Raw genomic sequence first — 14,556 nt, forward strand, 5'->3', positions numbered from 1 at the left:
TGGCCAAGTGCTATATGGTATTGATTACAGGCTCATGCCTGTAATTGTAGCTACTCAGGAGGCTGAGATCTGAGGATCGTAGTTCAAAGCCAGTCCTGGCAAAAAAAAGTCACCATAAGACTCTTATCTCCAGTTAGACACTTAAAAACTGCAAGTGTAGCTATGGGTCAAGGTGGTAGAGCACCAGCCTTGTGCTGAAGAGCTCAGGGACAGCACCTAGTCCATGAGTTCAAGCTCCACAAGAGACAAAAATAATAATGCAACGAAGAGTTTCAGATATAATCCAGTGGTACAGTGGTTACCTAACATGTGAGAAAACTATTCAATCCCTGACACTTAAAAAATTATACAGACAGATATAGACACATGCATGTATATATATATATATATATATATAGAGAGAGAGAGAGAGAGAGAGAGAGAGAGAGAGATGGTGATGGATGGACAAATATATATAAAATAAATATATGATACATGGATACATGCATGAATGCATACAAGCATACATATACACATCTAAATATGTGTATACAAGCATACATATACACATATTTAGATGATAGATACTTGCATGGCCACACGTACATACATACATAATTGATAGATATGTAATAGATACATGCATACACATATACATGATAGATATACATACGTGCATACTAGATAGGTAGAGTGATAGTTAATAAATGAGCAAATGAATAGATAGGTGATAGATAGAGAGATAGATAGATAGATAGAGAGATAGATAGATAGATAACGACATTGATTGGAAGAGTATGTCTCATATCTAAATAGCAAAGCCCAAACTTTTGTAACCACCCAATCCTCTATACAAATCTTGAAATACAAATAGTTCAGCAACAAGAATTTCCTTTCCTCCATCCTATATCTGGGGCCTGAGAAATATAATTTATGCCACAAAAAGACATCCCAGAGTATACACCCTGTGGACACTGATTACTTCTCAGGAAGGACCTGAGCTACATATGTCAGCATCTCCTTTCACACTGACCATTATTTGAGTATAAGGGGACAAAGAGAAGCCAGGAGTGCTTTTTCCTCCCTCACAGAAGGAAACAAAAATGGTGGAAATTGTGTTCCCTTGACTAGCAATCTAATTGGTCCATGTTTTCCCCAATTTTAGAGTCCATTATCAAATTCGGAGAAACCAAATTTAGTGTCACTGAGCCTAAAGAATCAAGAGAGTTGGTGGTGGTCAGAATTCCTGTGATTCGCCAAGGAGACACCTCCAAGGTTTCAGTCGTGCGAGTGCACACCAAGGATGGCTCCGCCACCTCTGGAGAAGACTATCACCCTGTGTCAGAAGGTAGGAGGTTCCCAGCACGTCTCCAGCTAGATGATGCAAACACAGTGGGGTAGCGCTGCATCCTCGAAGAGAAAGAACAAAAGCATTCAATGAAATACAAATAGACACAGTCTTTTAAACTCATCTCCTTGAGAAAAAACAAGACAATAGAATTAAATTTGGATGCTCCGCTATCTTGACTTATTCCACACAGATGCTGGGACTTTGTGGCATTTTCAGTAGGTGTGCTCCATAGATTTTTGTTTGATTGTAACTTTCTATTGCAATTACTTTGACCCAGTGATCATACTTCATGTTATCGATTTCCTCTAAATGTCCTTTCCACTGAAAATGTGGCAAGATGATAAACTATATGAGAACACATGAAATCTGAAACCAAAGCCAGAAATCTTTGTGCTAGCAGAAGGTTATGAGAGGATATTGGAAGACCAGCCACAGAGACCCTGAGACCATGGTTCTCTGAGATGTAGTGTCTCCTGTGGCAATCTTTCCTCTCCTTGTGTAAATGTTGGGATCATTTTTATTATCTCCTTTTAGGAGCATATAAAAACAAATCAATGCTCTGTATGTGTCTGTCCATTTTTTCTCTCTTCTCCTCTCTTTCTGTCTGTCTGTCTGTCTGTCTGTCTGTCTCTCTCTCTCTCTCTCTCTCTCTCTCTCTCTCTCTCTCTCTCTCTCTCTCACACACACACACACACACACACACACACACACACACACACACACACAAACACACATCTGGTGACAATAAATACAAACTTACCTTCAAAATTAAGCTCAGTAATCATTTGGAATATACACAGATTTTTCTGTTTTTCTGCCTCTCATGCTTAGCAATAATCAATTCTTACTAATCATACACTTCAGACATTTTACTAGGAATTGGTAGATCACTAACTATTCAAATGCACCAATGGAAAAATACCCTTTTCTACAAAAGAGCTTGTATTTCATTTGTTTATGTGGAGCTTCAAACATATACTTACATTTTTCTATGTTTGAAATGAATCACATGTAATCTAAAATGGGAGAAAATAAAACTGATAAGCTACTAAATTCTAAAATATAAAGTCAGTCTTTTCTGGAATAAGGAGGTTATAAATGACTAACAATTGCAACTAATTTTGGTTTAATTCCTTTAATGAAAATTGTTTTTCTTAGAAACAGACTTATTCCTTGACTAAACCGGAGCAATATCACAACTATGTAATAAACTGAGAAATGAAATCAGATATAAGTTAAATAATACTGTATCAACGGTGTGTCCTTTATCTCATATATTTCAACATATGATTTATAGTGTTTACAGCAAAAATGTAAGGGATTCTTTTTTGATATTTTTATTTCTCCTTTTTATAGTTTAAATGGAGGTCAGTCCTAATCAAATAAACCATACAAAATTAAACAGAAGTTGAAATTCTTTTATGTTCTAAAAATAAAGTAACAGATTAAGACAAATGTGCTTGAGAAAACGGACCATCTTCTAGCAAGTGTTTTAAAATAATAATTTAATATTTAAATGCTATTTAAATATTGAATAACAAATACGTAAAATAAATTACTTTGTAAACTTCATAGAAGTTTTATTTGTATAACTCAGGGGGTTATAAAAGCTTACAATAGTAAAACCAGCAATGAAAATGAGAGAGCATGGGAAGTGTAAAAGGGACAGAGAGGGATGGAAATGTTATTGGTGTCACATGCTTTATTCTTTGTTGTAAAAGTCTACATTTGTCTACCCACATGCCTACAACCATGCAAGTCTGTATAAAAGGCCTCAACAACTTCTAGTTTCTTATGAATTTCCAGATTTCAAAGTGGGAGAAATGATTTTTTTCCATCAGTATGACAGTTTGAACTCACAGGCTCATACTTAATAGAATAACATCAAAAATACTGCAATATAATATTGCATTAACAATTCAACAATTTTGTATGCAGCTTTTCTACATAAATACATAGCACAAATACCATTCATATTCAATTCTACCTATAGTCCCATTCACACAACTTGGATTCTATTAGAAATTCTGAGGAATGTTAGCAACCAGTATGAAAACTATTGATGGTCCTCTAACTTAGAATATTTTTTTTTGTTGGTCATGGGATTTGAACTCTGGGCCTTGGCATTGTCCCTGAGCTCTTCAGCTCAAAGCTACCACCTTACCTCTTGAGCCACAGCGCCATTTTCAGTTTTCTGGTGGTTAATTGGAAATAAGAGTTTCACACTTTAGTGCCTGGGCTGGCTTTGAATCGCAATCCTCAGATCTCAGCCTCCTGAGTAGCTAGGATTACAGGTGTGAGCCAGTGCACCTAGCTTAACTCAGAATATTTTTAAAACTCGGAATCAACAAATCAATTTAATAACTTAAGTATATTTTTTTCTTTTGATAGGAAAAGATTGGATAGAAGAACAATCTAACCATACAGCAGTTGCTAATGCCTATAATCTTAGTTACTCAGGAGGCTAAGATCCAATGGATTGCAGTTCAAGGCCAATGCAAGCAGAATAGTCCACCTCTAAAATAACCAATAAAAAGCTAGGCTGCCTATGACTCTATAGACATAATGTTTTATTTCATAAATTAATATGTTTCTATGACATATAAACCCTTAGCCTAATTTTGATTAAGTTCTAAAAACTAAGTCCCAGTGATTGTATATAGAGATTCCCTTCTTGAACACTTGTTTGTTAAACTTGTTATTTGAAATATGATGTAAAAATCAATGTTAATAAATTCTTTAGTAAAAAAAAAAGCTAGGCTGGAGTTGTGGTTCTAGTGGTAGAACATCAGCCAAGCAAGCAAGAACAAATTGGGAGGCCCTGGATTAAAACTCCAATTATAGAAAAAACAACTAGGATAGAAAATGTCTCAGTTATATCATAAGAATAAGTAATGTTTTTAAAGCTGTGGGTTACTTTTTTGATACATATACACACTTATAAATGTAGTAGGTCACAATGTAGAATATATTTTTCATTATAGGCCCACAGACCAAATGTAGCAGGACCATAACTTTTGTTCATGTGTAGAAGACCTAAATCTGTGATTTTGCATTTGTAGAAATTGAATTTAAGGAAGGAGAAACGCAGCATGTTGTTGAAATTGAAGTGCTCTTTGATGGAGTCAGAGAGATGAGAGAGGCCTTCACTGTACACTTAAAGCCGGATGAAAACATGGTAGCAGAAACTCAGGTAAGTAACAGTGTGGTAAAAATTCATGCCAGCATTCTGCTGAAGACAATGCCTATGAGAAATCACGTCATTTTTTTATAAAGTAATGAGACTTTACTTGTGATAAGGATGCTTAAAATCCTTTTCCTCTCCAAAATAAACTTGGTTCAGATTATAACATAATCAACAGTTTTCTCTTTCCTTAACAAATCCTATTTGTCGAAACTCAAGGCCTGGAGTTAACAAATCCCTTAACAGCCCATTACCTTTCAGTCAGTAGTGACTGAACTTAGAATTAATCTCCAGAGAGGAAGCATTATCTCAGCACAGAGTCAAGACATTGATTCCATCCATAATACAGTTTGCTGACCCTCAGAATTCCCAACTGTTTCTTTTGGTTTGATTAGAAATTTTTATTCTGAACCTTGTGTCTAAAATGTTACATAAAACTTGTTTTCTATGCTAATTTAATTTACATTGTGTTACCAAACAGATTTCATTCAAGATAGCCATAATTTCCACAAAATTTTGACATTTACAGAGGAGATTATTGTTTAAATGATAAACCACTTTAGGAACTGATTGATTTTATGTCTATGCTGAAGTTTACTATATTGCTTTTATAATTTGATTCTCTACTAGTATAAGGTTAAATTGAGGAAATGTTTTCTTTTAGGGTACTTATCCCATTTATCATTTTATAATTAAATGTTAGTACTTCTACTATATTGTCTTTTTTAAGCTACATTATAACTCAATGAGTATAGGCAGAAAATCTTTAGCATGGGGGGTTGTGGGGGGGCTGTTTTGTGTGTGGGGTGTGTGTGTGTGTGTGTGTGTGTGTGTGTGTGTGTGTGTGTGTGTGTTCTAATACTGGAGCTTGAACTCAAAACCCTGCTGTTATCCTTTAGCTTTTTCACTAAAGGTTGGAATTCTACCACTTGAGTCACACCTCCACTTTTGTCTTTTTGTTGTTGGTGTTTTTTTTTTTTCTTTTTAATTGGAAGTAAGAGTCTCATATACTTATCTGAGAGGGTTGGCTTCAAACTCGAGTCTTAGCTCTCTGAGCAGCTAGGATTACTGGCACGAGCCCCCAGTTGCCAGCTTATTTTTGCAATTTGAGCACACAGAAGCAAGTATTTTACTGTCATTTTTTATGGGATAGTAAAGGAAAGTCTTTGAAGTAAAAAAAGAAAAGAAAAGAAAGATTCACTAGAATTGCTTTTGTTATAAAAACTTCTCTAAGGTCACAGAGACAGTCCCTGCCTTAGAAGGATTCAGTGAATTTCATTCAGTCAAAACTCATATTTTGAGCCAGGCGTGGTGGCTCATGCCTGTAATCCTAGCTACTCTCGAGGCTGAGGATCAAAGTTCAAAGCCAGCCCAGGTACAAAAGGACCTGAGACTCTTATCTCCAATTAACCTCTAGAAAATGGGAAGTGGAGTTTGGCTCAAGCATAGGAAGGTAGCCTTGAGCTGAAGAGCTCAGGGACAGTGCCCAGACTGAGTTCAAGCCCCATGACGCCCCTTCTCCCCCCAAAAACCCCCATACTTTGGCATGGTGACTTTAACTTTTCCTGAATAATCACAAAAGGCCATAGCTGAGACTCTACTACATTCCTTTGTTGTGAAAGTGCAATGTACACTACGTCGGGAAAATCTAATGCATTTTTTTTATGTGTACTATTTTCAAATTGAGATAAGTTCCTGGCTGGTAACCCTATCTTAAATCATAGAGCAGCTACTCCTGAGTTTATCAGTTATCAGATATCAGGAGATTATTCTCTACCTGGGGCAAATGGATAGGCAAGAACTTTCCTCACCTTGCCCTTCAGGAGGTGTTGTATTTGTCTGGTTCTCAGCATCTCAGTTTCAAGCACTGCCCTCTTTCTTTGCCCATTCAAGGTTTAATTTCTATCGGCCTCACTTCCCTTTTCTCAAGATTTCTGCCAGCTTCCCTCTCTCTATCGGCCAATGAGCTTTTTGTCATACAACTTCTACTTTACAACCTCAAGAGAGATTTGTCTACTGCTGCCACAACTAGAGCAGAAACTAACACTTGGATCCAAGTACCTCACAGATCACTGACCAGCCTTTGCACTGGCTTCAGGTGCTCACCCCTAAGAGGGTACAATATACAAGAACTGTGCCAGAGTCACTGACAACCAGCTAGGTACGGCTTGTCAATCTCCAAGGTTTCTGGGCATGACAGATTTCATCTCAAAGAGTGCATGAATCTTACAAGAACCTGGAGTGTTATTCTGTACAGTAGAAGCATTAAAAGTCTAGTATTTTATGAGGTGGTGATGATTATCTTTCCCAGGTCACCAAAGCCATTGTATACATTGAAGAAGTAAACAACATGGCTGATGTCACTTTTCCTTCTGTCCCTCAAATTGTGTCCTTGCTGATGTATGATGACACTTCCCAAGCCAAAGAAGGCACTGCACCTGTGTCTGGCTATCCCGTTGTCTGTGTTACGGTAAGTATGGAATTGATGAAACACAAGGGAAATTAGATAATTTTTTTAAATAATAAAGAACTTTCATTAATATGTATCATGGCAAACAAAGTAGGAAAGTATGATCAGGTTTGAATTTTGAAGTGAAAAAGAAAGATTAACACTAATTAAATAACGATTCGGTTTTACTTCTCTACCTCCCCCCAAATAATTTATTGACTGATCAGTACACAAGTAAATCTGACAGACTGATAAACAGCCAGGAGCCAGTGGCTCACATCTTTAATCTGAGCTACTCAGGAGGCTGAGATCTGCATAGCTCTTTTCAAAGCCAGCCCAGAGTAGAGGAGTCTGTGAGGCTCTTATCTCCAATTAACCACCAAAAGATTGGAAGTAGAGCTGTGACTCAAGTAACAATTGAGTGCTAGTATTGAGCCAAGAAAGAGCATGAGGCCCTGATTTCAAACTCCATCCAGTACCGGCACTAAATAAATAAATACATAAACGAGGCATAAATGATAACTATAACAATGATTCCTGTTAGAAAACAGAGCAATGAAGGGAGACTTGGGATAATCAGGTTGTTTCAATAGCTATAATGCAATTCAATTAGGAGAGAACATTCTAGAGGGAAATAATTGCAACCAGCCAAAGCTGGAGAGCAAAAGTAGCATGCTTTCACCACATTTTAACTTGTCTTCTCTTGACTAAATCATCACTTGCTTTATTAATCACAACAGCCCTAGTGTAACAACCCACGTGGAGGAATTTATGTAGTCAGTGTTTACCGAATGAGCAAGTCATAAACAGTCACAAATTACCCAGGTCTCTAAGCATCTTATTAAGGACCTTAGACCTTTTGGTGGATAATGGGGAACTCTCCCACAGAAGAACTGCACTGGTCAGATGACACTGTTAGCACAGCTGTAGAGTACCACTTGATTTGAAAGAAATTAGACAGGGAGAAGGTAGCAAGGATGGAAAAGAAGACTGAAATTTGCTCATGCCTCTAATCCTAGCTACTCAGGAGGCTGGCATCTGAGGATCTTAGTTTGAAGCCAGCCACAAAAAAAAAAAGTCAAGAGATTCTTATCTCAAATCAGCCTGCAAAACTAGCAAAAGTGAAAATGTGGTGGCTCAAATAGTAGAGTGCCAGTGTTGAACACAAAAGCCAAGTGAGAGCACAAGCCCCAAGCCCCAGTACACACACACACACACACACACACACACACACACACACACAAATTGTGAAAGAATAATCAAATTCACTTGGAAAGAAGGAAGGAAGGAAAGAAGGAAGGAAGGAAGGAAGGAAGGAAGGAAGGAAGGAAGGAAGGAAGGAAGGAAGGAAGGAAGGGAAGGGAGGCAGGCAGGCAGACAGGCAGGCAAGCTTCCCGTGGCTAATAGGCATTCCTCATGACACTGATGGTGTCATTAGCCTTGTGATCATAGGGAATGAAGGATCCGAGGGAAAGAAAACACTGATTTAATCTGTGAGTTTGAGAGTTGATATGACTAAGCATTTTACATGTAAACATCCAATTAGCTGTTAGAAATGCAGTTTAGACTTCATTTTAAAAGGAACACTATTACAGCTGGAAGTAAAACTAAGAAAGGGTAGCCAGATGCTGATGGCTCACACCTATATTTCTAGCGACTGGAGAGACTGAGATCTAAGGATCATGCTTTGAAGCCAGCTCAGTCAGGAAAGTCCATTAGACTCTTGTGTCCAATTAACCACCTCAGGCCCTGAGTTCATGCCCCTGGAATGGCACCACCACAGCAGCAATAAAAGAGGAAGTTGCATGCCTAACATGAGCAGAGGTAAAGAAATTGGGGTTGAGAGGGCTTGGGAAAGAGTAAAATCCACATTGTTCTGTCCTGAACATAATCTTTTGTTCCCCATAGGCTTGCAACCCCAAGTATTCTGACTATGACAAAACAGGCTCTATATGTGCAAGTGAGAACATCAACGACACTTTGACCCGCTACCGATGGCTGGTCAGTGCTCCAGCTGGCCCTGATGGTGTGACCAGTCCCATGAGAGAGGTAGACTTCGACACTTTCTTCACATCCTCCAAGATGATCACCTTGGACTCCATATACTTCCAGCCTGGATCTCGAGTGCAGTGTGCGGCTAGAGCTGTGAACACAGAAGGCAATGAGGGCTTGGAGCTGATAAGCCCAATTATTACCATCGGCAGAGAAGAAGGTAAGCCGTTGTGTTGTGTTACCAGCTTTGCATAAAGATGACCAGAAAAACAATGACTGCTTATGAGTCTAGAAAGTATGGACAGAGAGGATATACTGAAGCTGCAAACATGACTTTGCAAGTGTCCAGCAGAGCAACAGAAAAACTTGTGAGAGGAAGAGGGAGGGTTAGGAGACAAAGCAAGATGGGATGTAAGTGTCAGATCTGGGTAGGAGCTCAGCTAGATGCTGGATGAGAACTCAGCTGGTCTGGGGACAACAGGGAAGGAAGTCAGGTGGTCAGGTGTGTGTGTGTGTGCGCGCATGCTCTGAGGGAGCCTATGATGGAGAACAAAGAAAGCCAAGATGCCTTAAGAATGGAGAAGAGAATTCAGTTAGTTACATTAGGAAGATAGGAAATCCCCCTCATCAATTAATTCTTTTCTTTTTTCTTTTTTTGTGGGACATGGGGCTTGAACTTGGTCTGGGCATTGTCCCTGAGCTCTTCAGCTCAAGGCTACCGCCCTATCCTTGAGCCAAGTCCCATTTCCCATTTTCTGGAGGTTAATTGGAGATATGAGTCTTAGGTCCTTTTGTGCCTGGGCTGGCTTTGAACCTTGATCCTCAGATCTCAGCCTTCTGAGTAGCTAGGATTACAGGTGTGAGCCACCACTCCCGACTTATCAATTAATTCTTAACTTGGTATGAAGATACTTAAATTTTACTACAGTTCTTTATTTGGGGTGTTGGGAATTGATCGGAGGACCTTGTGCATAGGAGGCAAATGTTCTACCATTTGAGCTATTCCTCCAGCTCTAACGTGGAATTAAAAAAAAAACTCATATGCTGATGATTCTCTTTCTCACTTTTCTATTTGCATGTAAACAGCAAGTATACTTAGAGCTAGGTATGCATCTTGGTGATGGTATGCTTTCCTGACATGCACAAGGATCAATGTCTGTCACTGTAAAACATAATACAAATAATAATAACAAGTACACTTGTTGCATGAAGCACTGTTGTATGTACATTATATATTTTGAATCAAAATTTCATTAATGTGTGTAAATATACTTATTGAGGGGACCAAGACATGAGAAAGGGTATCAATGTTTGTGAAATAATGCATCTTCTATCTGGTGAATATAATGTAACCCTTCTATTAATTACAATCAAAAATATATGAAAAAATATATACTTATTGACAGAGCATGCATGAGATGCATATGATTAATCAGCAGAAAACATATCGTTTTTGAGATTTTCATGATACTAAACCATTCTAAATTATTGTTGGCTTGAACCTAGGGCCTGGGTGCTATCCCAGAACTCTCTTTGCTCAAGAATAGTGCTCTACCACTTTGAAACACAGCACCACTTCCAGTTTTCTGGTGGTTAATTGGAGATAAGAGTATCGAGAACTTTCCTCAGAGATCCGGAGTTCCTCAGAGCTTCTGAGCAGCTAAGTTTGCAGGAGTGAGCCGCCAGCTCCTGGCTTGTCTAAGTACTTTTTAAAGGTTATGCCTTGTTGATGAAGCACTTGCCAAGCCTGTGTGAGACCCTGGGCAAAAATCCCCAGCACCATTAAATAAATAAACAAAAATTTTATTCACTAGTAAATAATGCTTTATAACTAATCAAAAGAAGATTATTCTAGGATAAATATCAACTTCACTAACTAACTTTGTCCCTATTGACTTTCAGTCATTTTTATTCCTTGTTTATGTGAGCAGGTTTATAAACTAAAATGAATAGCACATATTAAATCACACTGAACAACTGACTTTTCTTAAATCATCAGATCGAATCCTCTCAAATCTTAGCACTTTGAAGTGGCCACTGAAGAGTATGATGTGATTTACATTGTTCACCAAGTATTAGTGCCCAGAGAATGTTAAAGCAAATAGAAAATAGCACCTATATTCACATACTCCTTGGATGTTAATCTCTTAATCTTCTGTTAACATAAATGTGTTCCTCCTCTTCCTCAAGGCCTTTGTCAACCTCGTGTGCCTGGAGTGGTGGGGGCTGAGCCATTCTCAGCTAAGTTGCGCTACACAGGCCCTGAAGACCCGGACTTCGCAAACCTGATCAAACTGACTGTCACCATGCCACACACTGATGGTAGGAATCTAGACTGAGCAAGTCAATTGGAAGGGTTTGGGGCTTCTGATCACCTGATTTATTTCACTAAGTCTCTTTCGACATGTCCAAGCTCAAACAATGTTGGATTTATCGCATGGATTTCTAAGTCCTATCTCTGTCAGGTCTCTCAGTTTTGAGAACTCTGAGGATCCTAATTTGAAGCTAGCGCTGGCAGGAAAGTCCATGAGACTCTTATCACTAATAAACTACTCAGAAAATAAAAAAAAACAGAAGTAACACTGTGGCTCAGGGACAGAGCCTAGACCCTGAGTTCAAACCTCAGGACTGGCAAAAGAAAAGGAAAGAGAAAGGCAGAACTGTGGTGAGCAAAAGGCTAAGCAATGGCACTGAGAACGTGGCTTAGTGGAAGAGTACTTGCCTAGCATCCAGGAAGCCCTGAGTTCAATCTCTCAGTACCACAGTAAGAGAAAAAGCCAGAAGTTAGTACTATGGCTCAAGTGGTAGAGATCTAGCCTGAGCACAAAGAAGCTCAGGGACAGTGCCCAGGCCCCAGTACTGGCCAAAAAGAAAAAGAAAGAAAAAGCCAAGCAAGAACTTTTGCTTTGAATTTGAGTCCCAGTGTCAACATAAATAGATAATAAATAAGCCTGGGGACAGATGGAAATCCAGTCAGACAGGATTGTTGTGTTAACGCACTCCCTTCGTAGGCATGCTTCCTGTGATCTCCACTCGAGAGCTCTCCAACTTCGAGCTGACCCTCAGCCCTGACGGTACGAGAGTTGGGAACCACAAGTGTTCCAACCTCCTGGACTACACAGAGGTGAAGACGCACCATGGTTTCCTCACCGAGGCCACCAAAAACCCCGACGTCATTGGCGAGACCTATCCTTACCAGTACAGCTCGCCCATTCGAGGCTCCAACACCTTACGCTTCTACCGAAACTTGAACCTGGAGGCCTGCCAGTGGGAATTTGTCAGCTACTACGACATGTCGGAGCTCCTCACTGACTGTGGGGGAACCATCGGAACCGACGGCCAGGTATGACCTGTGAGCACATCACTGGCTAAACAGGCTGATGACCCGTTCTGTCAATAGATGTGTTCTTCTTTACTAACGATTTCAGTTCAGTTTCATGTTCAGTGATACAGGACAGTACTCACAAGGAGGATCTGAGCATTGGATGGAAGGCCTATGTGTCAAGATAAAGCGATTCTCTTGAATGTCAGTAACATTCTCTTCATGTCAAAATTCAGTGTATCATTATTGCCTTAAGGCCAAATCTACTCTGACAGCTAAAAATCCATAGATACTGATGACTCACACCTATAACCCTAGCTAGTCAAGAGGCTGTGCTCAGAATGTGCTAGAGCAGAAGAGTCCAAAATAATCACCACAGGGTAGGGCTCAAATAGCAGAACACCAACCAATTCAATAAGATGAACAATATGAGGTTCTGTGTTCAAATTCTAGTTCCAACAGAAAGAAGAAAAAAGTCCAAATACTGATTTCTCTCCACAGTAAACATTATCATTTCTTGTGTATATGCATAAATAATAAAATGTTTTGCCAGCAAACGTATACATTCAAATGGTGAATGGTGTACAGAATATATCAAGCCTTTTAAGATTTAGTGTAGATTCCTACTGGGATTTGTTAGCCCCTAACTTCTTTCAGGCTATATCTCTAAAGTATTATAATATAAAATAAGTAGTAGCAAGAGAAATTCGATGATAACAGGCTACCCTAAATTGTACATGGAAATTAGTGGACTCTATGGACATGAGACATGATCTTAACAGCATTGTTTCATTGTTTTGTTTTGTTTTGTCAGTGGGGCTTGAACTCAGAGCCTGGGCACTGTCCTGAGTTTTTTGTTTGTTTTTTTTTTTTTGCTCAAGGCTAGTGCTCTATCACTATTAACTGTAGCCCCACTTCTAGTTTCCTGGTGGATAAGTTTCCTGAAGACAAAAGTCTCACAGACTTTCATGTTCAGACTGGTTTTGAACCACAAACCTCAGAACTCAGCCTTTTTATTATTATTATTACTTTTTGTTGATCATGGGGCTTGAACTCTGGGTCTGGGCCCTGTCCTTGAGCTCTTCAGCACAAGGCTAGAATTCTAGCACTTAAGCCATAGTGCCGCTTCCAGTTTTCTGGTGGTTAATTGGAGATAAGAGTCTCATGGATTTTTGTGCCTGGGCTGGCTTTGAACCTCAGTCTACAGATCTCAGCCTCCTGAGTAGCTGGGATTACAGGTGTGAGCCACCAGCTCCCAGCTAGAACTCAGCCTTTTAAATGCTAAGATTATAGGTGTGAATCATCAGTGCTTGGCATAACAGCAGCAATAATAAGCCCCGTGCATGTGGCTCATATCTATAATCTTAACTACCCAGGAAGCTGAAATCTGAGGAGGATCATAGTTCAAAGCCAGCCAAGGTAGAAAAGTCCACAAGACAAGACCTTGAATTAACCACCAAAAAGCTGGAACTCAAGGTATGGCTCAAATATTAAATGCCAGCCTTGAGTGAAAAGCTAAGCAAAAGCACAAGATACTGCATTTGATCTCTACTAGTCACACACACACACACACACACACACACACACACACTCACACACACAGCAGTAGCAGTAGCAATATTCAGTAACTTGCAAGGGTTAGAAAAAATTCCCAAGTGAAAACACTAATGTAAAGACAGTGACAAATGGTGGAAAGGGCCTCTATATTGGAATCATGTAAATGCAACTTTGGTTTAATCTGACTTTAGTTTTGGTACCATTAGAAACTCATACATAGGAGCTATTCCAAATCTTCTTCTCCACCCATCTTTACTGCCTCGGAAACAAAAATACAAAGAAAGCAAAATATCCTATCCTCAGAGTAAAAATAAAGACTTGTTACTGAAGCTACCTCAGTGTTTTCTTTATCCATCAGCTAACTCTGCTTCCCGCAGCTCTTCTTCCTCTCACAGCCTGGTCTCAGTCTGCTGTGAAAAATCATCATTTCCTTTCTGACTGCTCTACTCTAAAGGATTTGCTTAAGCCACAGAATCTATTCATATAAACCAAGAAGGACAGAGTAATAGGTCACATGTGTAGTTCAGTTGTTCCCTGTTGAAATCTCCAATCTCTTCTCCTTCCCTCTGCTATAGAGCTGCTCTGTGGCCTTGTCTGATTTTTGCTCAGAGATGTTTTCTGTTTTCCTCACACAGTGGCGGTACTCTTTCATCTTTCATGTGTGATTCAGGCAGCCTTTGCTAGTAAAAATTCCCCCCACACCTCCTTAAGTTTTATCTTGT

The 14,556-nt window shown here is 39.3% G+C and overlaps 1 protein-coding gene across 1 annotated transcript in view; it reads left to right on the forward strand.

Annotated features, from left to right (window-relative positions):
• Positions 1-14,556, forward strand: part of Frem2 (FRAS1 related extracellular matrix 2) — a 157,009-nt gene that overhangs the window by 125,027 nt on the left and 17,426 nt on the right. Inside the window, exons 11-16 of the mRNA XM_090342296.1 lie at positions 1,145-1,327; positions 4,393-4,523; positions 6,826-6,984; positions 8,872-9,175; positions 11,146-11,277; positions 11,967-12,298. Coding sequence (XP_090198422.1) covers positions 1,145-1,327; positions 4,393-4,523; positions 6,826-6,984; positions 8,872-9,175; positions 11,146-11,277; positions 11,967-12,298 — 1,241 coding nt within the window. The remainder of the gene's footprint in view (positions 1-1,144; positions 1,328-4,392; positions 4,524-6,825; positions 6,985-8,871; positions 9,176-11,145; positions 11,278-11,966; positions 12,299-14,556) is intronic.

The sequence above is a fragment of the Megascapheus bottae genome, chromosome 11, assembly GCF_031878675.1.
Source record: "Megascapheus bottae isolate mThoBot1 chromosome 11, mThoBot2.hap1, whole genome shotgun sequence".
In the NCBI taxonomy this organism is placed as follows: Eukaryota; Metazoa; Chordata; class Mammalia; order Rodentia; family Geomyidae; genus Megascapheus; species Megascapheus bottae.